This window comes from Oncorhynchus mykiss, chromosome 8 (assembly GCF_013265735.2).
Source record: "Oncorhynchus mykiss isolate Arlee chromosome 8, USDA_OmykA_1.1, whole genome shotgun sequence".
NCBI classification, from domain to species: Eukaryota; Metazoa; Chordata; class Actinopteri; order Salmoniformes; family Salmonidae; genus Oncorhynchus; species Oncorhynchus mykiss.
Window position 1 is genome coordinate 72,835,740 of NC_048572.1, and position 24,571 is coordinate 72,860,310.

Sequence of the window (24,571 nt, forward strand, 5' to 3'; positions counted from 1 at the left end):
ATGTGTATTCCTGATTATTTTCGTTCCCGTCCCGGTTTACAACTCAACTCCCCCCTTTTTCTCTCTCCCTCTTTTTGAACCCCCTTCACTCTCCCTGGAGAACGCTGCTTAAGGTAGAGCTGATGTCTGCTCAAACTCTATACTTAGAAACACTGTGCGTTGGAGAAATGGAGTAGGAGGAGGAGTCAGGTAAAGAGTGATGGTGAGAAGTGGAAAGGGTACTGGAGAGCAACTGATATAATTACGCTTCCAAAGTGCTAGTGTGTCCTTTTTGGCAATGCACGCACATGCGCGCCAGACAGCCAGCCTCACCTCAAGGCACAGTGCAACATTTTCCCCCACAAGGGCTTTCTCTTTTCTCCTTTTGAGCTTTCATTCATTTTCAAGTGGCTTTTTCTATCTTTCCCGAGGCACTGTGGCCACTGAGGAATATCTGTTTAATTAGTTGGTCTCATCACGGGGCACATCTACTGTACTGCCTGGAATGTCCTCTGCTCCCTCCACTCTCTCTTTCCTCTCTCTCTCTCTCTCCCCTTGTCCCTCTCCCTTCCCATCTCTCTCTCAGTACCTGTCTTTGACTGTTTCTGCTACTGCCCCTAGTGACTGTGCAACCCCTCCTCACATTGTAACTTTATTGCCTGAGGATGTGTATTTCATTATTCCAAGTCCATGTTTTTTCACACTATTTACTGTCATGTCCCCTTTAAGTAATCATATATAAATGTCTCTGAGGTATTTGTCATCATAAAAGAGAATGGAACCTCTGAGACACAGTTGCTGAGATGGAGAGGGGCTCATGTGAGGAAAGTGTGTTGTCATCAAAAAGACTAGTCTAGCATCGTGCGTTAGCCTAATGTGCTTCGTTCCACATATCTGCTGTTGATTGATTTATATATCGTCACTAACAAGCTCACTTGCATCACTTCCTCAACTCCACAATAGCAAAATTATATCCCTTGCTTTTTATGTGGCGGTTGAGAGCAATCCTTGCGTAGATTTTAAGTATGCAATTCAATTTATGTATTGTCAGGGCAATTTATAGCCATTCAATTACATTATCTTTATGGCTGTTACAAGAATTGACCGTTTGCCAGGTTGGAATGGATTCATTCCAGGCTAATGTGTCTGCTCAAAGCTTGACCTTACCTGGCCAATGAAAGTGCAGAATTGCAACTGTATAAATGGCAGACCCGGAATGTCACATGTTATTGGGCTCTAAAAAGTAGTTCTGCTGCAGTCTGTCTCTCCACTTTCCTTTAGCACACAGGCAGGGCCCTCTTTAAATCAAACCAGCCATAACTCCACAGCTCACAGCCATCATTTCTTCCCAGTGGTGATCTCACTTAGTGTCATCAGATCAGAGAGAAGGAGGGCTATATGTGTGTGGGATAGTTTTGCTTTAGTTCTGTTCTGCTCTCGACTGGTTTTGTCTCCAATCACCTTCCCTTGAAGTCATATGTTTATTGTTGTGTGTCCCAAATGGCACCCTATTCCCTATGTATTGCACTACTTTTGACCAGGGCCCATTTATGTTGGGATTAGACTACATGACCTTCACTTCTTCCTTAACTAACTCCACTCAACCTCTGTAGTTACATCCCTCCACAGTCAGTCTCAGCCACCCCTACACACTCAACATCTATTCATTTCCTTCATTAAGGGTGGCATGTAACTTAGCGGTTAAGAGCATTGGGCCAGTAACTGAAAGGTTGCTGTTTGAAATCCCCGAGCTGTTCAAGTCAGCTTATCATTCGGGGACAAGGTGGAAATTCTGTCGACGTGCCCTTGAACAAGGTAATTCACCCTAATTGCTCCAGGGTCTCTGTTGATAATGGCAGACCCTGGACTTGACCTCACAATCTGAGGATTTCTCAGGGAGAGTTGGGATATTCAAAAAAACGGATTTCCAATTCACACATGCATATTAATACACACTTGTGAAATAGGACAAATACAGTGCATTCGGAAAGTATTCAGAATCCTTGACTTTCAAAATGTTACGTTACGGCCTTATTCTAAAATTGATTAAATCTGCACACAAAACCCCATTTAGAAAATTTTGCGAATGTGTAAAACATACACTATCACATTTACATAAGTATTCAGACTTTTTACACAGTACTTTGTTGAAGCATCTTTGGCAGCGATTACAGCCTTGAGTCTTTTTGGATATGACGCTATAAGCTTGGCACACCTGTATTTGGGGAGTTTCTCCCATTCTCTGCAGATCCTCTCGAGCTCTGCCAGGTTGGATGGGGAGCGTCGCTGCTCAGCTATTTTCAGGTCTCTCCAGAGATGTTCGATTGGGTTTAAGTCCGGGCTCTGGCTGGGCCTCTCAATGACATTGAGATTTGTCCCGAAGCCACTCCTGTGTTGTCTTGACTGTGTGCTTAGGGTTGTTGTCCTGTTGGAAGGTGAACCTCCACCCCAGTCTGAGGTCCTGAATGCTCTTGAGCAAGTTTTCATCAAGGAAACTCTGTACTTTGCTCCGTTCATCTTTGCCTCGATCCTAACTAGTCTCCCAGTCCCTGCTGCTGAAAAACATCCCCACAGCATGATGTTGCCACCACTATGCATCACGTTGGGCTGGTGCCAGGTTCCCTCCAGACGTGACACCCAATCTTGGTTTCATCACACCAGATACTCTTGTTTCTCATGGTCAGAGTCCTTTAGGAGCCTTTTGGCAAACGCCCGGGCTGTCATGTGCCTTTTTACTGAAGAGTGGCTTCCGTTTGAACCCTCTACCATAAAGGCCTGATTGGTGGAGTGCTGCAGAAATGGTTGTCCTTCTGGAAAGTTCTCCCATCTCCACAGAGGAACTCCAGAGCTCTGTCAAAGTGACCATTGGGTTCTTGGTCACCTCCCTGACCAAGGCCCTTCTCCATCGATTGCTCAGTTTGGCCGGGCGGCCAGATCTAGGAAGAGTCTTGGAGGTTCCAAACTACTTCCATTTAAGAATGATGGAGGCCACTGTGTTCTTGGGGACCTTCAATGCTGCATAAATGTTTGTTACTCTTCCCCAGATCTGTGCCTCGACACAATCCTGTCTCGTAGCTCTACGGACAATTCCTTAAACCTCATGGCTTGGTTTTTGCTCTGACATGCACTGTCCACTGGAAGACCTTTATATAGACAGGTGTGTGCCTTTCCAAATCATGTCCAATCAATTGAATTTACCACAGGTGGACTCAAATCAAGTTGTAGAAACATCTCAAGGATGGTCAATATAAACAACGATGCACCTGAACTCAATTTGGAGTCTCATAGCAAAGGATCTGAATAGCGAATATGTGAATAAGGCATTTCTAAAAACCTGTATTTTCTTTGTCATTATGGGGTGTTGTGTGTAGATAGATATTTTTTTTTTTTTAAATGTAATAATTTTTTAATCATGCTGTAACGTAACAAAATGTGGAAGAAGTCTGAAGTCTAGGGTCTAAAAATGTTCTGAATGCGCTGTGTAAGCACTAGCCAGATATGATCATTTCCACAGTCCTCCAGTCAGGCACGTGTCATGGTACTGCATCCCCCAGTCACTACTGTGTGTGAGGTAGGTAGGTATACTGTGCAGTAAATATCAGGAGAGAGGAGGCTGCTGTCCCAGTACCCTGTAGGGAGGCTTCAAGCATGACCCCACTCCACCTGTTAAACTAAAGGTGCCCCTCTGAATTTTCTCGAATCAGCACAGGCCAGCTCTTTCTTCTTAGCAAACGTTGTACATCAGCGTTATTCTTTCATTACTCTGTCTTTACCTTGATGTGATGCTAACTGTGTTTACTATGATGTGATGCTTGTTTAGCTCCTACTCCCACTTTAGGTCCCCTTGACATTTGGCTTGACATCATCTGTGTGTTGAATGACTGAATTAAGATGGAGTGGCCTACACACTTTACCATGTGGGGGTGATGGGTCTTGAAGCTGCGGGGTTGTTAACTCCTTATTAACTCCAGGCCGTACTTATTAGCTATAGGGATTTTTTTTTTTTCTTGGTTAGGTCACATTGTCAGGAGGAAAAACTCGATGTCAAGATAAACTCCTGTCCCTAATGATAAGGGAAACACTTTTCACGCCACTTCGATATCGAAGTTACTTTTTTGTAGCATGTTAGGAGAATTAACGTAGCAGGTTAGGAGACTGAGGTTAGGGTTAGCGAAAATATTCTCCTAACCTGCTATGAAAATCACTTCCTGTCGAAGTGGCGTGAAAGTGTCCCCTAATGATCAACACTCTGTGTTGTCTGACTGGTCCCTCTCTAGTCTTCACCCTGCCCAGCCCAACCTGAACCAAGCCCAGCAGTTTAATCAGCGGACAGGCATCCGCCTCTGCAGCCACACCACAGCATCACCCAGCAGCCTCACATGCATCCTGCCTGCCTGGGTGATGAATAGTATGGGCTGGATGTGTAGCTGAACAGATAATCAATAAGAGAAGGAAGGGGCTGGAGATGGATGAGTTTGGTTTCAGCTAGATAAAGGTTTCCCTCTACTGTCTTAATTAAAGGGGCAATCCACAGTTGAAACAATAACACATCTTTTCCCCGCCACTGTTTTGGTAACAAGGTGAGGGATGGGTCTGGAGAAATGTAACCACACTCAAATTCATACACAGGACTTTAGATGTTCTCTCTATATAGTGTTGTCTCGTTGTGATGTGTTTTGTCCTCTATTTATATTGTATTTTTTTTATCCCTGTCCCCGCAGGAGACCTTTTGGTAGGCTGTCATTGTACATAAGAATTTGTTCTTGCCTAGTTAAATAAAGGTTCAATAAAATAAAAATGAATAAAAAATACATGGACTGACCATGTTTTGAGGCAATACAGTGTTAGTTTACATTTATTTTGTTTTTCCGAACATTGGAGTAAAACAATCATATATTTTAGGTTCTGATGGGGTATGACAGTTGAACTAAGCTCGTGAAGCATTTTCATGAAGCACACCCTTTCAAATTAGTGGATTCGGCTATTTCAGCCACACCTGTTGCTGACAGGTGTAAAAAAAATTGCACATAGCCATGCAATCTCCATAGACAAATGTTGGAAGTAGAATACTAAAGAGCTCAGTGACTTTCAATGTGGCACCGTCACAGGACACCACCTTACCAACAAGTCAGTTTGTCAAATTTCTGCCCTGCTAGAGCTTCCCCGGTCAACTGTAAATGCTGTTATTTTGAAGTAGAAAAGTCTAGAAGCTACGTCGGCTCAGCCGCTAAGTGGGAGGCCACAAGCTTACAGAACAGGACTGCTGAGTGTCTGTCCTCAGTTGCAACACTCACCACCAAGTTCCAAACTGCCTCTGGAAGCAATGTCAACACAATAACCTTTTTGTCTGGAGCTTCATGAAATGAGTTTCCATGGCCGAGCAGCCGCACACAAGCCTAAGATCACCATGCGCAATGCCAAGCGTCGGATGGACGGTGTAAAGCTCGCCGCCGTTGGACTCTGGAGCTGTGGAAACTCGTTCTCATCCTTCCCCATCTGTCAGTCTGATGGACAAATCTGGGTTTATTCAAGAAAAACACTACCCGCCCTAATGCATAGTGCAACAGTAAAGTTTGGTGGAGGAGGAATAATGGTCTGGGGCTGTTACTCATGGCTCTGACCAATCCCCTTAGTTCCAGTGAAGGGATATCTTAACGCTACAGCATACAATAACATTCTAGACGATCCTGTGCTTCCAACTTTGTGGCAACAGTTTGGGGAATGCTGTTTCCGGTTTCAGCATGACAATGCCCACATGCACAAAGCGAGGTCCATACATAAATGGTTTGTTGAGATCGGTGTGGAAGAACTTGACTGGCCTGCACAGAGCCCTGACCTCAACTCCATCAAACACCTTTGGGATGAATTGGAATGCTGACTGTGAGCCAGGCCTAATCACCCAACATCAGTGCCTGACCTCACTAATGCTCTTGTGGCTGAATGGAAGCAAGTCCCTGCAGCAACGTTCCAACATCTAGTGGAAAGCCTTCCCAGAAAAGTGGAGGATGTTGTAGCAGCAAAGGGGGGACCAACTCCATATTAATGCCCATGATTTTGGAATGAGATGTTTGACGAGCAGGTGTCCACATACCTTTGGCCATGTAGTGTATATCATTAATTTCAAGTCCAAAAATCAATGTAGCAACTACAGACTTCCCCTTTTAGAATCCCTCGACTACATTCAAACAAGAGCTCCAATTAGACGGGCAATTTTATAAGAGATTAAGGCGGGTTTTGGTTTGTCTCTCAATGTGGTTCCCTTCTGGAACCAAACATTTCAAAGGGGCAGAAACATCATAACCTTCAACTCTCTAGTCAAGATCTTGGGTTTAGACTTTGGATTTACCATTAGATATTTGTAGTTAGTGGATGACTTTCAGTGATGTGCTCATCATTCACGTATTTCAGTGTGTCAGGTTGGACTGATTTCTTCCCTACTTTTTGGGGGGCTTTTGTATTGATGATCTTCCAAGTGATTGACCACAGCTTCCGTCACACGTCTCTGGACTGAAAGAGATCCTCTCACACTTAAAGGACTGCATGAGCTTTCAGATCTTGATCTTGATGCTTTTTCAACGTCTGACTTCAGATCCTGGCTGTTGAAGTCTGACATGTGAGGCTTCTTTCAGCTGTCTAACTTTCCTCTGTATAACCCAACCTATCAGCTAACACCATAAAGGGCTAAGAGTCTCTTATTTCCAATGAGTCCAGTTTGGAGTGTGGTTCCAGATCTGTTTGTGCTATTTTACCAACTCTGTTGGTGACAACCACGTCACAAACATAACTGGCACCAGGCTATGCAGTTAATGCTTTTGAGGTAAACCTGAGAATGACAAGAGTGTACAAAGCTGTCATCAAGGAAAAGGGTGGCTACTTTGAAAAATCTGAAATATAAAATATATTTTTATTTGTTGAACACTTTTTTTTGGTTACTTCATGATTTCATACGTGTTATTGAATTGTTGTGATGTCTTTGCTATTCTACAATGTAGAAAATAGTACAAATAAAGAAAAACCTTTGAATGAGAAGGTGTCCAAACTTTTGACTGGTACTGTAGTTACAAACAGCCATTGTTCGTGTTTTTTTATGATAGGTTTGTTGTTTATCTGCAGTGTGTATGACCGGTCCCTCTTTACCCAGTTGATGTGGTCTAATTCCAGGATACTGAGGATGATACGGTGGCTGGAGGAGGAACGGGATAAGTGCTCTGTTGTATTTCATTAAAAGAGAAGTGATCTCACAGAGATGCGTAACTCCAGTTAAGCTTTGGAATGCAGATGAGATGAGCTGTACTCAAGGAACACCTTTCAGTGTGTGTTCATGTCCAGATCCTAATCTGAAATATCTACCTATTCCCTTTATAACCGCAGCAGGTAGCCTTGCGCTTGAAAGCGTCGGGCAATTAACCGAAAGGTTGTTGGTTCGAATCCCCGGGCAGACTAGATGAAAAGGGCACTTAACACTCATTTGCTCTTCTAAGTCGCTAAATGACTCAAATGTCAAATAGTGCGCAGGCCAAAAGTAGTGCGTAAAATAGGGAATAGGCCAGGGTACTGTTTCGGCCAAGTACTAGTTTGAAACTTGTTTGCTGTATCATATTAGACATTTACCATACAGCTAAATGACATCCACCTCCAACCTCTGAGGTAACCCATGTGGCGTGCAGAGAAGACTTAAATTCCAACATCCCTAACCAAACCCAGCCAACCACAGTGTCCAGACTCTCTGTCCACCTCGCTCTCGGTCTCAGCGCTGGGATCTGTCCAACAGATCAGTCAGAGGACAAGCCGATACAAACCTGAATCCCCCTCTGTCAAATCAGAATGCCCACACCACCTCCGGGGGGGCGGGCCAATCGTGGCTCTGGGCCAATAGATACGCTTGGCCGTGCTGTACCTCTCTTTTTCTCTCTCTGTTTCTCTTTCCTTCTCTGTGGTATGTGGAAAGCATCCGTTCCTAGCCGCCATGCTGCTCTCCTCCTCAACGACTCCAGGAGCTTTTGGGGGGGTAAAGTGAGACACACACCTACAAGTGCACGTACACACACACACCTACATAAAGTACAGACACAGGTACTCACACACACACTCGTAAACGTAACCGACAGAAGCCTTTGCATCATGTAGCACTACTGTACAGTATATATGAAACAGTGGTAGGGTCTGTGCTGATCTGACAAACCTAGAAGGAGCAGGATTTATTTGTGTTAGTTCCCTTTAAGTGCTTCAGCGATGCATGTGATAAATATGGGAGCTGAAAGTGATGTATTTCCACTACACGGCTGACAGGGGTCTATGAATATTTTCTCACTCCATTTAAAAACAAATGTTTATATATTCATTTGATGTATTGGAACGGCTGTCGGGATTTATTAGCATGCGCAACTTGATGGTGCTTTATCGTCAATGATGGTGTTTCAGCGCGTGGTGTTGTGGTGCGTGTCCTCTTGTCTGAGGTGGAAGGACACTGTTGAGTGTTATCATTGGTATTTTATTCATGATTATTGTAGGTAATAAAATTCTGACTTAACCACTTTGTAGCTAGGTTAGAAGTTTTGTGCTCAAAGCTTCATAATGGGGATGGAGCTTACATCATGTTGTGCACATGAACCCAAATTCACCACACTGTTTTAGTAGTCCATGTTACATGCATGCAGACACATAATGACTAAAAACATACTAGATCTGAATGGATGAAAGTCACCCCCAGGGCTCTCATCCATCCCTGCAATACTGCAGCCTTTTACTGCACGGTGCACATTCAGATCTAATACAGAATGATCTCGTGTGTTTAGAATCTGACCGCCGCTGAATAATTCAGTGGGTTGCCATGGTAAGTGTAATTATTCCGTGGGTTACCATGGTAAGTTTAGTTATTCATTGGGTTGCCATGTTAAGTGTAATTATTCAGTGGGTTACCATGGTAAGTGTAATTATTCAGTGGATTGACATGGTAAGTGTAATTATTCAGTGGGTTGCCATGGTAAGTGTAATTATTCAGTGGGTTACCATGGTAAGTTTAATTATTCATTGGGTTGCCATGGTAAGTGTAATTATTCAGTGGGTTGCCATGGTAAGTGTAATTATTCAGTGGATTGCCATGGTAAGTGTAATTATTCAGTGGGTTGCCATGTAAGTTTAATTATTCATTGGGTTGCCATGTAAAGTGTAATTATTCCGTGGGTTACCATGGTAAGTTTAATTATTAATTGGGTTGCCATGTTAAGTGTAATTATTCCGTGGGTTACCATGGTAAGTTTAGTTATTCATTGGGTTGCCATGTTAAGTGTAATTATTCAGTGGGTTACCATGGTAAGTGTAATTATTCAGTGGATTGCCATGGTAAGTGTAATTATTCAGTGGGTTGCCATGGTAAGTGTAATTATTCAGTGGGTTACCATGGTAAGTTTAATTATTCATTGGGTTGCCATGTTAAGTGTAATTATTCAGTGGATTGCCATGGTAAGTGTAATTATTCAGTGGGTTACCATGGTAAGTGTAATTATTCAGTGGATTGCCATGGTAAGTGTAATTATTCAGTGGGTTGCCATGGTAAGTGTAATTATTCAGTGGGTTGCCATGGTAAGTGTAATTATTCAGTGGGTTACCATGTTAAGTGTAGTTATTCAGTGGGTTGCCATGGTAAGTGTAATTATTCAGTGGGTTACAGCTAAGTATAAATGCAGTGTGACAGGTGAAGGAAGTAAAAGGCGTGTGTGTTGCATTGCGTACAAGTAGGGCACAGTCTCCCCATCTAAGGCACATCTTATTATATTGGGACACATGTAGCCTCCACACCATTGAAAACTTTGCTGATACACTTTGAGGAAACGTGTACTTAATAGGATTGTGATATGTGGTTGTCTCCACTAGCTATCTTAATATGAATGCACTTAACTGTAAGTCGTTCTGGATAAGAGTCTGCTAAATGACTCAAATATAAATAAGAAACATGAATAAGGAAAACCTTATACAGAACTAATCTAACAACAAAGTCCATTATTTGGCCTGTGGTTTGGATACATTGGAAAACATGAGAAACCTGTTGTAGTCGTTCTTTATCTCCAAACCACATGGATCTGGTGGGCTACAGTCGTTCTTTATCTCCACACCACATGGATCTGGTGGGCTACAGTCATTCTTTATCTCCACACCTCATGGATCTGGTGGGCTACAGTCGTTCTTTATCTCCAAACCACATGGATCTGGTGGGCTACAGTCGTTCTTTATCTCCACACCACATGGATCTGGTGGGCTACAGTCGTTCTTTATCTCCACACCACATGGATCTGGTGGGCTACAGTCATTCTTTATCTCCACACCTCATGGATCTGGTGGGCTACAGTCGTTCTTTATCTCCAAACCACATGGATCTGGTGGGCTACAGTCGTTCTTTATCTCCACACCACATGGATCTGGTGGGCTACAGTCGTTCTTTATCTCCAAACCACATGGATCTGGTGGGCTACAGTCGTTCTTTATCTCCACACCACATGGATCTGGTGGGCTACAGTCGTTCTTTATCTCCACACCACATGGATCTGGTGGGCTACAGTCGTTCTTTATCTCCACACCACATGGATCTGGTGGGCTACAGTCGTTCTTTATCTCCACACCACATGGATCTGGTGGGCTACAGTCATTCTTTATCTCCACACCACATGGATCTGGTGGGCTACAGTCGTTCTTTATCTCCACACCACGTGGATCTGGTGGGCTACAGTCATTCTTTATCTCCACACCACATGGATCTGGTGGGCTACAGTCGTTCTTTATCTCCACACCACGTGGATCTGGTGGGCTACAGTCGTTCTTTATCTCCACACCACGTGGATCTGGTGGGCTACAGTCGTTCTTTATCTCCACACCACATGGATCTGGTGGGCTACAGTCGTTCTTTATCTCCACACCACATGGATCTGGTGGGCTACAGTCATTCTTTATCTCCACACCACATGGATCTGGTGGGCTACAGTCGTTCTTTATCTCCACACCACGTGGATCTGGTGGGCTACAGTCATTCTTTATCTCCACACCACATGGATCTGGTGGGCTACAGTCGTTCTTTATCTCCACACCACGTGGATCTGGTGGGCTACAGTCGTTCTTTATCTCCACACCACATGGATCTGGTGGGCTACAGTCGTTCTTTATCTCCACACCACATGGATCTGGTGGGCTACAGTCGTTCTTTATCTCCACACCACATGGATCTGGTCGGCTACAGGTGGAATTGTTTAATCTTGCTTATATGGGCTCTCTTGTCTTTACAACAATGTACATTTAAACGATCCCGCTCCCTTGAGAGTCACAACTAAGCCATTATACTACACCCATATACATTCTACTGCTCTGGGCCATGTGGCCCTATTATTTCAGAGCTTAAGGGGGAGACGATGGCTGATACACAGCCCTTTACTCCCATCATTCCTCTGCAAACAATGGATTAATTTTACTATGCTAAATGGGCTGTCTTCCACCTGTGTATCTTCCTTCCCTGTGTATTTGTAGTAGGTAAGAGGGTGAGTAGACCTTATCCATCCCCGCAATACTACAGCAGCCTCTTAATCTCTTGTTAGGTGCTTCTACCTACAGTTACTGCACTTTACTTCAGTATGGACTCTGATGAAGGGTTGACCTATGTTATTGGTTTAAAGGTGTTGGTTTATTATGGTGTAGTGTAACAGGTACCCCTACAGCTCATCTACTACAGACTAAACTCCGACATCTGTTGGAGTGTGAACGGTGTGTGTGTGGCCTGGGGCCGAGGCAGCCAGCGGTCAGTGATTTAGAGAGGTAGATTTACAAGCATGCTGTAGATCATTGGTGTCTCAGATGCTCTCCCCATATGGTGACAGTGTAGCAGGCAGGGAGGCGGGAGGTTGCCTGGTCTACCTGGCCGTCGATCGAAGGCCCTCGCTTCGAGCAGCTGAATTCTCAATCACCGCTCTGTTCTGCTCTGCTAACCCCCAACAATCCCTCTCGAAGCCTGGCTTCTTTACCTCGGTGTGAGACAATAGCATGAAAATTCCCCACAGGCAAGTGTAGGTTTTTATGTTGTACTGTATATGTTGTTCATGCCATGTTTGATGCACAGAGTCATGGATATTGTGGTGAGAAAATGGTCAGGAAATGAATCCGTCATGATGGTAAGTCTTGTGGTGAAAGAAAGCATAGTCATGTCACTAGGCAGGGACAGAGTAATGAACGCATGTTGCTGTAAAAGTCTGGACGTTGTGTTGTCATCGACATACACACTCCCTTGTATTTCCCCTCTTCATCATTACTTCCTCAGCCAGAGCAGGGTTCCCAAACTCGGTCCTGGGGCCTCCCCTGGGTGTACGTTTTGGTTTTGGCCCTAGCACTACACAGCTGATTCAAATAATCAAAGCTTGATGATGAGTTGGTTATTTTAATCAGCGTGTAGTGCCTGGGCAAAAACCTTAATGTGCACCCGGGGGTTGGGAGTGTGGGTATATTACGGCTATCGTGGCAGGGCGTGTATTACGGCTGTCGTGGCAGGGCGTGTATTACGGCTGTCGTGGCAGGGCGTGTATTACGGCTGTCGTGGCAGGGCCTGTATTACGGCTGTCGTGGCAGGGCGTGTATTACGGCTGTCGTGGCAGGCCGTGTATTACGGCTATCGTGGCAGGGCATGTATTACGGCTGTTGTGGCAGGGCCTGTATTACGGCTGTCGTGGCAGGGCCTGTATTACGGCTGTCGTGGCAGGCCGTGTATTACGGCTGTCGTGGCAGGCCGTGTATTACGGCTATCGTGGCAGGGCGTGTATTACGGCTGTCGTGGCAGGCCGTGTATTACGGCTGTCGTGGCAGGGCGTGTATTACGGCTATCGTGGCAGGGCGTGTATTACGGCTGTCGTGGCAGGGCGTGTATTACGGCTGTCGTGGCAGGCCGTGTATTACGGCTGTCGTGGCAGGCCGTGTATTACGGCTGTCGTGGCAGGCCGTGTATTACGGCTGTCGTGGCAGGGCGTGTATTACGGCTGTCGTGGCAGGGCGTGTATTACGGCTGTCGTGGCAGGGCGTGTATTACGGCTGTCGTGGCAGGGCGTGTATTACGGCTGTCGTGGCAGGGCGTGTATCACGGCTGTCGTGGCAGGGCCTGTATTACGGCTCTCGTGGCAGGCCGTGTATTACGCTATCGTGGCAGGGCGTGTATTACGCTATCGTGGCAGGGCCTGTATTACGGCTGTCGTGGCAGGGCCTGTATTACGGCTCTCGTGGCAGGGCGTGTATTACGCTATCGTGGCAGGGCGGCGTGTATTACGGCTATCGTGGCAGGGCGGCCTGTATTACGGCTATCGTGGCAGGGCGTGTATTACGCTATCGTGGCAGGGCGTGTATTACGCTATCGTGGCAGGGCGGCGTGTATTACGGCTATCGTGGCAGGGCGTGTATTATGGCTATCGTGGCTAGTGAATGAGATGAGTTGGTAAGATGAGAATTGTTTTTTTATAGGCGCTGAAGAGAGTAATGTGCAAGGGGAAGAGGAGCATTGTGGGCAAATAATTGGGTCATCTAGAACCAATGGGACATTAATGTGCCATTCAGCACTATCACTGTCTGCCTGTGTCTTCATAAATCCCTATGTGTCAGGACATTCCACAATGCAAGGTGATATAAGGATAATTTAGGCTAATTCAAAACGAGGCATTAGTATGCCTACTTCACAGATGAACAAAACCAGACATGGCCGGCTGGATTGCTTTAAAAATGCACCTGCTTTAAAAATGTCACCACAAACAACTGCACGCTATATGCATTGTGATTTATTATCTAACCAAAACATAATATAAATGCTTCTGTCAAGTCACTTTCTTCCCATCTTGGTTAATGAAAACGCGCACAAACAGCCTACTCTGTTAGACAAAGGCAGCGAAGGTCACATTTCAGGGAGAAATATTCCATCCACGACAACCTAATCAAAGGCTTTAATATGAAGCTGGAGCCTGGTTCATCTGATGTGCTTCTTTACCCTCCACTGGTTTATTTACCCTGTCAGTCCTCATTGGGATGTGCCCAAAAAGTCCCCTAAAATTCAAATCTGGACCTCAAAGCCAGTTCAACTGCTTAAAAAAAAGTACTTTCATTTTTCCCCTTTTTATTAGGCACTGCTTTAGACCTGGGAGACCAGGTGGGTACAATTAATGGTCAGGTAGAACAGAAAAGCACCTGGCCCTGGACCTCGTAGGGTAAGAGTTGAATACCCCTTCTCTAGTCCATCTTAATGGTGGGACTCGGTCAGTGGGTGTATCCATCCCCCTTTTGATAGCCAAGACCAATATGTGGGGCTCTATTTTACTTATTTAGGCTACATCATCATATATTTACATGTACATATATTTGCTGTCACTGAACACTGTCACCCCCCAGTCCACATACCAGATAAAAGGACACTGAAGCCAAGGTATGGAAGTCTGAGTGCCATTCTATTTCAATTGACTTGGAATGCCAATTCCATGGTAAGGCTAAAACAGACTGGCCTTCCATGGTAAGGCTAAAACAGACTGGCCTTCCATGGTAGGGCTCAAACAGACTGGCCTTCCATGGTAGGGCTCAAACAGACTGGCCTTCCATGGTAAGGCTAAAACAGACTGGCCTTCCATGGTAAGGCTAAAACAGACTGGCCTTCCATGGTAGGGCTCAAACAGACTGGCCTTCCATGGTAGGGCTCAAACAGACTGGCCTTCCATGGTAGGGCTCAAACAGACTGGCCTTCCATGGTAGGGCTCAAACAGACTGGCCTTTCATGGTAGGGCTAAAACAGTCATCAGTAATCAGTGCATTAGGAGTCTGGCTTGGTGGCTTTTGTGAATGATTGGTTGGGAACTGGTCATTATTTCAAAGATTGATCACAAATACTACATGACTAGTCCACATTGATTGTAGTCAGTAGCCATGTTTCCTTCTAATCATTTTTATTCAGTGAAATGGCAGAAAAAAACTCACGACAGACATGTTGGAAATGGCAAATTGTCTGTTTACTTTCCCAAATATTGACAACCCAAAGTATGCTCAAACGTGGAAGAAATGTTGTCAGTGAAACATTATGGGACGCTTCATATTTAGCTTTGTCCTAGTAAAGTTATTGTCCCCCCGCCCTCCCGTTGGATGGTTGGTACCAGGTACTGACCACCACACAGATGGCTGTCAGCTAGGCCGGGGCAGCAGAAGGGCCCTGTCGACCCTTCCCCAAACACATAGTATACAGGTTCCTGGTCAAGGACAAACTGCAGCCCAAGACAACAGGCCCTGGTGGAGTGCTCCTGAGGGACTCCTGGCATCTCTCTCAGGGTGACCCAGTTCATCACGTCTCCGTCTTCACTTCCTCTCTTTCTCTCTCTCTCTCTCTCTCTCTCTTCTGATCTATCTTTCTCTCTCCCACCTGTTCTCCTTCCTCCGCTATGTGCCCTTCCTTCTGCATTGAGGCACTCTCTCTAGCGACCTGCAAGCTTTAACACCAATTGTAACAAGAGGAGCTCCCATTTTATTTCTCCAGTTCCCTCATCGTTGTAACTTGCTCTCTCTCCCTCTTCCTCCACTTGCCCCAGAATCTCTCGCCAAGCCTCCCTGGTTTTAATGCCCATGTCAAGTTTATTACCTGTTAATACTTAAGGGCTGGAGCCTGACCTGCCCATCCCCACTCTCTCCCCCTATGCCTTCACCCCCTCCCCACTTTCCGACAGAGCCCCTTTCTTGCAGTAAAAATCCACTCGCACACGGACAGGAAAAAGTATTTTCTTCTTTCGTTTTCCCCTTTTTTTCATTGTATATTTCTGTCAAATAGCTAACTGCATTGCAGCAGTGCCTGCCAGGCAGGCCGTGTGGCTGGGGCATTAATATTAATGTACGCCCATTTCACCCAGCGTGGCATGGAGCATGTCAATTTAGTCAGAAAGAGAGAACACCTTTCTTTGCCTTGATGGATTCCTTGAAAGCTCTCAATGGCGCTGCCCATGCAGTGTTCAAGTGCGTCCTCTATCCATCTCTATGGTCAGATTTCTTCTTACTGGAGAGGCTCTCCTCTCTCCATCCCTACCAGCACAGCGCCGGAGTATCACCTAGGAAACAGCAGAGGGCGCCAGTCTATCAGTCCCGAGTCACTATAGGGGACTCAGGACTGGGGACGCAAGCAGGGCTGTCATTGGCTAGGTTGTCTGTTGAGGGTGTTTCTCGATCCAGTGTGTCTGTGCGGTGAAAGAGAGACTGGGGTTCAGTGTATACTGTAGTACTGCAGCCAGCCCCAGCTCTGTACATCTAGGATGGTATGTTATTACTCTAAGGACAGAGGGAGAGAGAGACTGTGGGTTTATCACAATCCACAATGCAGCTAGCCAGTACTCCAGAGAGCTGCAAGAGCTGCAGCTAGCCAGTACTCCAGAGAGCTGCAGCTAGCCAGTACTCCAGAGAGCTGCAGCTAGCCAGTACTCCAGAGAGCTGCAGCTAGCCAGTACTCCAGAGAGCTGCAGCTAGCCAGTACTCCAGAGAGCTGCAGCTAGCCAGTACTCCAGAGAGCTGCAGCTAGCCAGTACTCCAGAGAGCTGCAAGAGCTGCAGCTAGCCAGTACTCCAGAGAGCTGCAGCTAGCCAGTACTCCAGAGAGCTGCAGCTAGCCAGTACTCCAGAGAGCTGCAGCTAGCCAGTACTCCAGAGAGCTGCAGCTAGCCAGTACTCCAGAGAGCTGCAGCTAGCCAGTACTCCAGAGAGCTGCAGCTAGCCAGTACTCCAGAGAGCTGCAGCTAGCCAGTACTCCAGAGAGCTGCAGCTAGCCAGTACTCCAGAGAGCTGCAGCTAGCCAGTACTCCAGAGAGCTGCAGCTAGCCAGTACTCCAGAGAGCTGCAGCTAGCCAGTACTCCAGAGAGCTGCAGCTAGCCAGTACTCCAGAGAGCTGCAGCTAGCCAGTACTCCAGAGAGCTGCAGCTAGCCAGTACTCCAGAGAGCTGCAGCTAGCCAGTACTCCAGAGAGCTGCAGCTAGCCAGTACTCCAGAGAGCTGCAGCTAGCCAGTACTCCAGAGAGCTGCAGCTAGCTAGTACTCCAGAGAGCTGCAGCTAGCCAGTACTCCAGGGAGCTGCAGCTTTTTTTTCACTACTACATGTGTATAAGTGCCTAACATCTACCTAGCAACTACTGCACTCTTTTCCTGTGTGCTCGTGTGTGCTCGCTCCAGTGCCTTGCCAGAGCTCTTCAGCAGTGTCCAAACCCTTGTGAAATTGGCTGCTGCTTTTCTGTCGCAGTTCAAAGATGCACCCTACGGCTACGCCATTACATTGTGCCGGCTAAGTCTCCCCACAGAAAGTCAGAAGACATTAACCTACATATTGCCGTTTTTAGTTATTTTTTTTACAAAAGTGACCTGGTTGACTGTATAGTCGGTAGGTTACAGTGTTGCCTCACTACATGCAGTGTGTGTTGGGATGAGACCCACTGGACTGGTCAGGGGCTGTTCACCTCTATCCCAGGCTGCTTACCCAGGGCTGGGCTGGGGGAGAGGAGACAGAGATAATGGATGAGTGTTGGCTAGCTGAGGAAGTTGCCATGATGGGACAGGATGGAAGACCAAGTCTGCTCAGCAGGGAGGTTGTTGTATGCATGTTTTCCTCCTCCTCCTATCCCCCTCTCTCTCCTACCTCTCTCTCTCCTTCTACCTGTCTTTCTCTTGCGCTCTCTTTCAGTCTCTCGCTCTCTTTTTCTCGATCTTTCTCTTTTCTGCTCTCGCTCTCTTTTTTTTCTCTTTCTCGCTCTCCCGCCATTTACCTCTCTACCCCTCTTTCTCCTCCTCCCATGTTCAAATACGGTCTGCCCATGTACTATAGGGGGTAGTTTACATTATCATTTTTCTCTCTACCATGCTCTCCCTCCCATTTTGGTGTGGCATCATAGTCAGTTGTCCTTTGCAAGTGCTGTGCTGATTGTCAATTGGTTTTATTCTAGTCCAGAGTCAGACACGTTCTTCTCATACCATGCAGTTTCCTATGCAGCAGCCATCTCTCTATAAGGCATGTAGCCTCCGAATGACCTTCAAACAGGAACACAACCAGTCGCTGCTGCCTCGCATCACAGCACTCTTAAACAACCCTGTTTAAACAATATCACACAGTTCATGAGAGCTGACTAAATGCAGCAATCTGTGGTGTTATTACCAGTTTGTCTCTCCAAAACTGGGGCTTTTGTGCTGCTTCTTTTAACTGGGTTTCTAAAATTGCACAACGCTTGTATCATTAACCTACTACTCCGGGTTATGCTACCAGCCCATCCCTTGGTTTATTTAGTATGCGAGTCATTTACGTGTCATAATAAATGTGCTGTTTCAGCACCATTCTGTATCTGTCCTCAGTGTAGTGATGCCTTGCAATTGGACTTTTAGATATAGAATCTAAAGATGCATTGAGATGGATGTTATATTATTATATAAAATATATTCTGACCTTGACTATAGGAGTCTAGTCAAACTTAGTGCACTAGATAGGGGCTCAGCTGCCATGTGTGGTGCATCCCTCCTCAAATCCAACAACGATTAATTGATTGCGCCATGACCTTCCTTCCATCATAGGTTCCTGTTGTCATGCACCTGCAGTCACCTTCCAGTCATCCCTCTGTCCCTCTCTTCCTCCCTCTCTGAGCAGTGCCATGCGTGTGTTGCTGGCCAAGCTGCCGCGGCCCTGGATCGTAGATGAGAAGAAAGATGACGGTTACACCGCCCTGCACCTGGCGGCGCTCAACAACCACGTAGAGGTGGCCGAGCTGCTGGTTCACCAGGTAGGACACGCTAGCATTAACCTAACCACTGACACCCCTGGTTTCATACTGATGGTCCATAGCAGCCCTAGTGTCTCCATCTTGGCTCGCACGCACACAGTAAGTGCTGGCCTTATTCTTAATTGTATAATGCTGTATAGGTTTGTGCCTGTATAGGGTAGCAATAACTGCTTTCATTGTTTATTGAATCCATATTATCCTTTGGGTACCTAGTGGTGCACAAGCACTGTTAGCCTATAACCTGCTTCTTCAGGATCATGCTCGGCCTATCTGAGATATCTGAGACAGTATTGTTGCAGACCTCTATCTAACAGGACCACAGTGTAGTAAGTAGCGTCCCACCAAGCAGAGCAGGAATTGGGCTAATGAGGCTGCCGTATTTCAATGGTGTGAGAGAAGATGTTATTGTAACATTCCAGAAATGTTGTCAAAATACACAAGGTGGTACATTGCAGAAGGAATGTGTTATAGCCTACTGCAGAGTTCAAACAGGTCTTTTTGAATGCCAACGCCGTCTTTCTTTTCTCTATCTGTTCCCTCGCTTTCCTCCTCTCAGGGCAGTGCCAGCCTGGACATCCAGAACGTAAACCAGCAGACAGCCCTGCACCTGGCTGTGGAGAGACAGCACACACAGATAGTCAGGGTCAGTCTCCTCTCCTCACTTCCTCTCTCCTACAGCTACCTGAAGATGCTATCTGTAGTTATCTCCCCATCTGTCTGTCACTCCTGACGGTGCACTAAAGGCTGGTGAGAAGATGAAGACAACGAAGTTGTTACGTCGCCATCTTTTGGAGTGGTTTGGAAGTGCAGCTTCAGTGGTGCAGGAACACAGTCAATATGCAGGATCTCTAGCTGTGATGCCATGCTAGACTTATTTGGATGATGATCATTTTTTTTTTTTATGTACTGGACTGTTATGCAAATAAATGCTCATTTTAAATGATCACCATGTTAATTTGGATTGCTCTGTGTCTGTGTGTGCCTGTCTGCCTCTCTGCCTGTCTATCTCCAGCTGCTGGTGCGAGCAGAGGCAAAGCTGGACGTGCAGGACAAGGATGGGGACACTCCTCTCCACGAGGCGCTGCGTCACCACACGCTGTCCCAGCTCCGCCAGCTGCAGGACATGCAAGACGTCAGCAAGGTGGAGCCCTGGGAACCCTCCAAAAACACGGTACAGAATACACCTAACATATACCTGTAAAACCATCCTAAATCAACTAATATACCTCTAGAACCCTCCACAAACACCTAACACATACCGCTAGAACCCTCCACAAACACGGTACAGAATACACCTAACATATACCTGTAAAACCATCCTAAATCAACTAATATACCTCTAGAACCCTCCACAAACACCTAACACATACTGCTAGAACCCTCCACAAACACGGTACAGAATACACCTAACATATACCTGTAAAACCATCCTAAATTAACTAATATACCTCTAGAACCCTCCACAAACACCTAACACATACCTCTAGAACCCTCCACAAACACCTAACACATACCTCTAGAACCCTCCACAAACACCTAACACATACCTCTAGAACCCTCCACAAACACCTAACACATACCGCTAGAACCCTCCACAAACACCTAACACATACCGCTAGAACCCTCCAAAAATACTGTAGGCGATTGAGCATTTGAGTGCCTCACTCGGCTGGCTGGGCCATTTTCAAAGCCCCTGTCTCCTCAGTCATTTATTCTGAAATGTCTTCTACTCTTTCTAACTTTCTAAAGTGATGCTATGGGAGAGCTCTACTCTCCCATAGGCTGGGCGATAGGCTGGGCGATAGGTTGGGCGATAGGCTGGGCGATAGGCTGGGCGATAGGCTGGGCGATAGGCTGAGCGATAGGCTGGGCGATAGGCTGGGCGATAGGCTGGGCGATATGGCCTGAAAATCATATCAAAATATTTTCAACCGTCATTCACAATATATCTGTTTTCTCTGAATAAACTTTGTTGCACAATTAAAGGTCAATACACCAAGTCAGGAATAATCTGATGAATCCAGAGCTTGGATAAATAGAAGCCTTCCACAACCATAAGACCCACTAGTATATATTATCTATCAAAATAGTTTACCCTGCTTTTTGTTGTTAATCACTGATCTAGCTTTGGTCTATCTATGAAAACGCCCTTTTTAACCAGAACAATGCACATCCACCAGTAATGACTAACTTCTGGTAACAGTCATTATAGAAATGTAACACAGGTCTCAGAAACAATCTCTCAAGCCAAGCCCACGTGCCAGTGAGTAGCCAACTTAACTTTATATTCCAAGTCTCGCCAACGTGGATCTATTTACTCTCCAACATTTAGAACAGTTGAACTGTTATGAAGACACCTTCCTGTCGGTCTCCAACTGTTTGAACAGCAGCCGGTTCACCTTTACATATTGAAATCGCGTGGCCTACCTGGAGAAGATGCTTATTTCTCAGAATGAGAACACTTTGCCAATTCCTTATTTAAGGGCCCTTTTTAATGCTCATTGCACATGTATTAAACACAGACTAGACAGCTTGCACATCAGTCTGTGGCTACCGCAATGTCGTGCGTGACAAACTGAGCATCCATTTTCCACAATCATGTTAATTGATACGGGTTTTAGTAGGGTCTGCTCTGTTCTACATTTTGGGAGATGAGACAATAAAAGGGGGTCGTTAAAAGGTTAAGTTATTGTCTATTACAGTAAAATGTCTAAGCATTTCTGTGTCCATATGACCGATTCTGTTGGACCACACCTCCAATGCAAATGGTGAGTTTAAACTGCTTGTTGTCAGGGAGGAAGAAGTTATCTTTGGTCTTTTGTTGTAAGTGGAAGGGGGAGGGGCTTGGTGTCTCTGAGTGGGAAGGTGCACAGAAGGAGACGAGACCAAAAAGACACAGAACTCTCATAAAAACAGGAAAAAAATAACAGCCTCGATTCTTGCGATACAGGCATTTGGAACATCGCGCTAATCAAATTAATTTGATATATAGCCCAGCCCTACCCAACATACTGCATATGTCCCAAATACACTGTATTCTGCTCTGTGCTCCTCTGTCTGGTGGAGCTGGGGGGAGGGGGAAAGAGAAAGGGAGACAAAGTGTTATTGACTCCTGTGTGTGTTGGTCCTCCACAGCTGATCATGGGCCTGGGCACCCAGGGAGCAGAGAAGAAGAGTGCAGCGTCCATCGCCTGCTTCCTAGCAGCTAACGGAGCAGACCTGACCATGCGCAACAAGAAGGGCCAGTCCCCTCTGGACCTCTGCCCCGACCCCAGCCTCTGTAAGGCCCTGGCCAAGTGCCACAAGGAGAAGATCAGGTAAGAAACCCCAGGTCTAGGACATGGTTTACACTCTTAGATGAAACAGCTTCAACTTGTTTTCTCCCCATCTTCTTTTAATATGTCCCGTCTTATTTTCTCTCTCTATCCCTCTCTCTATCCCTCTCTCTATCCCTCTCTCTATCCCTCTCTCTATCCCTCTCTCTATCCCTCTCTCTATCCCTCTCTCTATCCCTCTCTCTATCCATCCCTCTATCCATCCCTCTCTCTATCCCTCTCTCTATCCCTCTCTCCATCCCTCTCTCTATCCCTCTCTCTATCCCTCTCACTATCCCTCTCTCTATCCCTCTCTCTATCCCTCTCTCCATCCCTCTCTCCATCCCTCTCTCCATCCCTCTCTCTATCCCTTTCTCTCTATCCCTTTCTCTCTATCCCTCTCTCTATCCCTCTCTCTATCCCTCTCTCTATCCCTCTCTCTATCCCTCTCTCTATCCCTTTCTCTCTATCCCTTTCTCTCTTCCAGTGGCCAGGTGGGCTCTCGCAGCCCGTCTCTGAACAGTAACGGTGAGACCCTGGAGGAGTGTATGGTGTGTTCTGACATGAAGAGAGACACCCTGTTCGGACCGTGCGGACACATCGCCACCTGCTCTCTCTGCTCCCCCCGCGTCAAGAAGTGTCTCATCTGCAAGGACCAGGTCCAGTCCAGAACCAAGGTATTGTACCAAACCCGGCATCGTTGGTTTAAATAATAATGTTAACGGACGGTTTCTCAAACAGATTAAGTCTGGTCTTGGACTGAAAACTTGTGAATCTCCATTGACATAACGTTGTAGTACAAGGACTAATCTGTGTCCGGTATTCTGATCTGAATGCTTTTCACTCCCATTTTCGCTCAAGTCTCCCTTTGATGTCAATGATTGATTTAGGCCAACTGTTGGGGTGCCTCGACGTATCAAGTTGTGTAAGTTACTAATGACTTAGTTAGTACATGAATGGATGCTTTGCATTGGTTTTGGGTGTAACGACATCCTCCAGTTAGAGGTACGACTTTCTCTTCTCTTTCCCTTCACTGACGTCAGATGTTTGTCTCTCCATACAGATCGAGGAGTGTGTCGTATGTTCTGACAAGAAGGCTGCCGTGCTTTTCGAGCCCTGCGGTCACATGTGTGCTTGTGAAAGTAAGTACACTAAACCAGCTACGGTTGCTTCCTCGTGCGGTGGAACCGTTTTGAAGTGGGGAGGTAGCCTACTGAACACGTTTTTTCTTCTTTTTTTTCTGTTGCAAAATATTTTGCTACGGTGTGCCCTACCGAAGACCCTGCCTCGCTGCAAGAACGCAACAATTCTCCAGAACCTTTGATGCGTTCTAGTGGGCCATACTGACCTTTCATTCTGTCTTTGTGTTCCCTTCCTCCGTACAGACTGTGCCGGCCTCATGAAGAAGTGTGTACAGTGCCGGGCTGTTGTGGAACGCCGCACGCCCTTTGTCCTTTGTTGTGGAGGGAAAGGTATGGAGGGTGATGCCGCTGATGATGATGATGATGATGATGAGGACCTTAGTGAGTGAATCTTCCACACGTTCCCTTTTAATTCCCTTTTATCCTCCTTTCTCTCTCGTTGTCATGACTGTCCATCTTGTTGTTTCCCCCATGATGAACTTGTTGTGTTTTTGTTTGTTTGTGTTGCTTTGTTGATTCACAGCTGTCTTGCTCCTGCATTATTTCATTGTTTTGTGTGTTTTAGTTGAATGTGTCATTTTCCCAGACTGGAAAACAAACCTCCCTAGTTGAGGTCATTAATGCATAATGCATGATCTTTAACTTAATCAGACGAGAATGTATTTTAATCATAACATGCAATTCAATCACATCAGTGTTATAACATTTCAGCAGCATGCACTAATTTTATTAAAATAAATTGACCTCCATAACCGGCTATTAATTCTCCCTTAGCTGGCTCCTAAAAGTCTATTTGGCCAACTGACTTAATATCGCCATCAGTCCATTGCTCGATCCAATTTCTCCATCCAATCTGTTAGCTAAGTAGTGACGGTACAGTGTTGGTTATTTCAATGTGTGAGTGTGTATTAAGGCTTACGTTTACCATCGCTAGTGTTGTCTTTAAGTTGCACACACTCTTATCCCGTTATTATCTGACCTTTATGACCGCAGTTCCCTTTAGTTTGTTTTGCTTATTATTTTATGTTGAGTTAAAAGGGAAACTGTTGTAAGTTCACTGATTTTATAATGATTTGCCAAATATTTGCTCGTCGAAAGATCTTTGTGTGTTGCCACACAAACTCTCACACACACACACACACACACACACACTGAGATCTCTTCAAATAAAAAGTACATTATTTCAATCTCACACACCACACACACACACACACACACACACACACACATACACACACACACACACACACACACACACACACACACCTCTTCAAATAAAAAGTACATTATTTCAATCTCACACACACACACACACACACACACACACACAGATCTCTTCAAATAAAAAGTACTTTAT

The 24,571-nt window shown here is 45.7% G+C and overlaps 1 protein-coding gene across 4 annotated transcripts in view; it reads left to right on the forward strand.

Moving 5' to 3' along the window:
* The window catches only part of LOC110530507 (E3 ubiquitin-protein ligase mib1), a 92,852-nt gene that overhangs the window by 56,255 nt on the left and 12,026 nt on the right, over positions 1–24,571 (forward strand). For 3 of the 4 annotated variants that reach the window (XM_036986153.1, XM_036986154.1, XM_036986155.1), the window contains exons 13-19: positions 18,626–18,758; positions 19,315–19,401; positions 19,771–19,929; positions 21,894–22,075; positions 22,560–22,749; positions 23,136–23,214; positions 23,458–23,595. In XM_036986153.1, coding sequence (XP_036842048.1) covers positions 18,626–18,758; positions 19,315–19,401; positions 19,771–19,929; positions 21,894–22,075; positions 22,560–22,749; positions 23,136–23,214; positions 23,458–23,595 — 968 coding nt within the window. The remainder of the gene's footprint in view (positions 1–18,625; positions 18,759–19,314; positions 19,402–19,770; positions 19,930–21,893; positions 22,076–22,559; positions 22,750–23,135; positions 23,215–23,457; positions 23,596–24,571) is intronic. The other variant, XM_036986156.1, reaches the window with a different exon arrangement.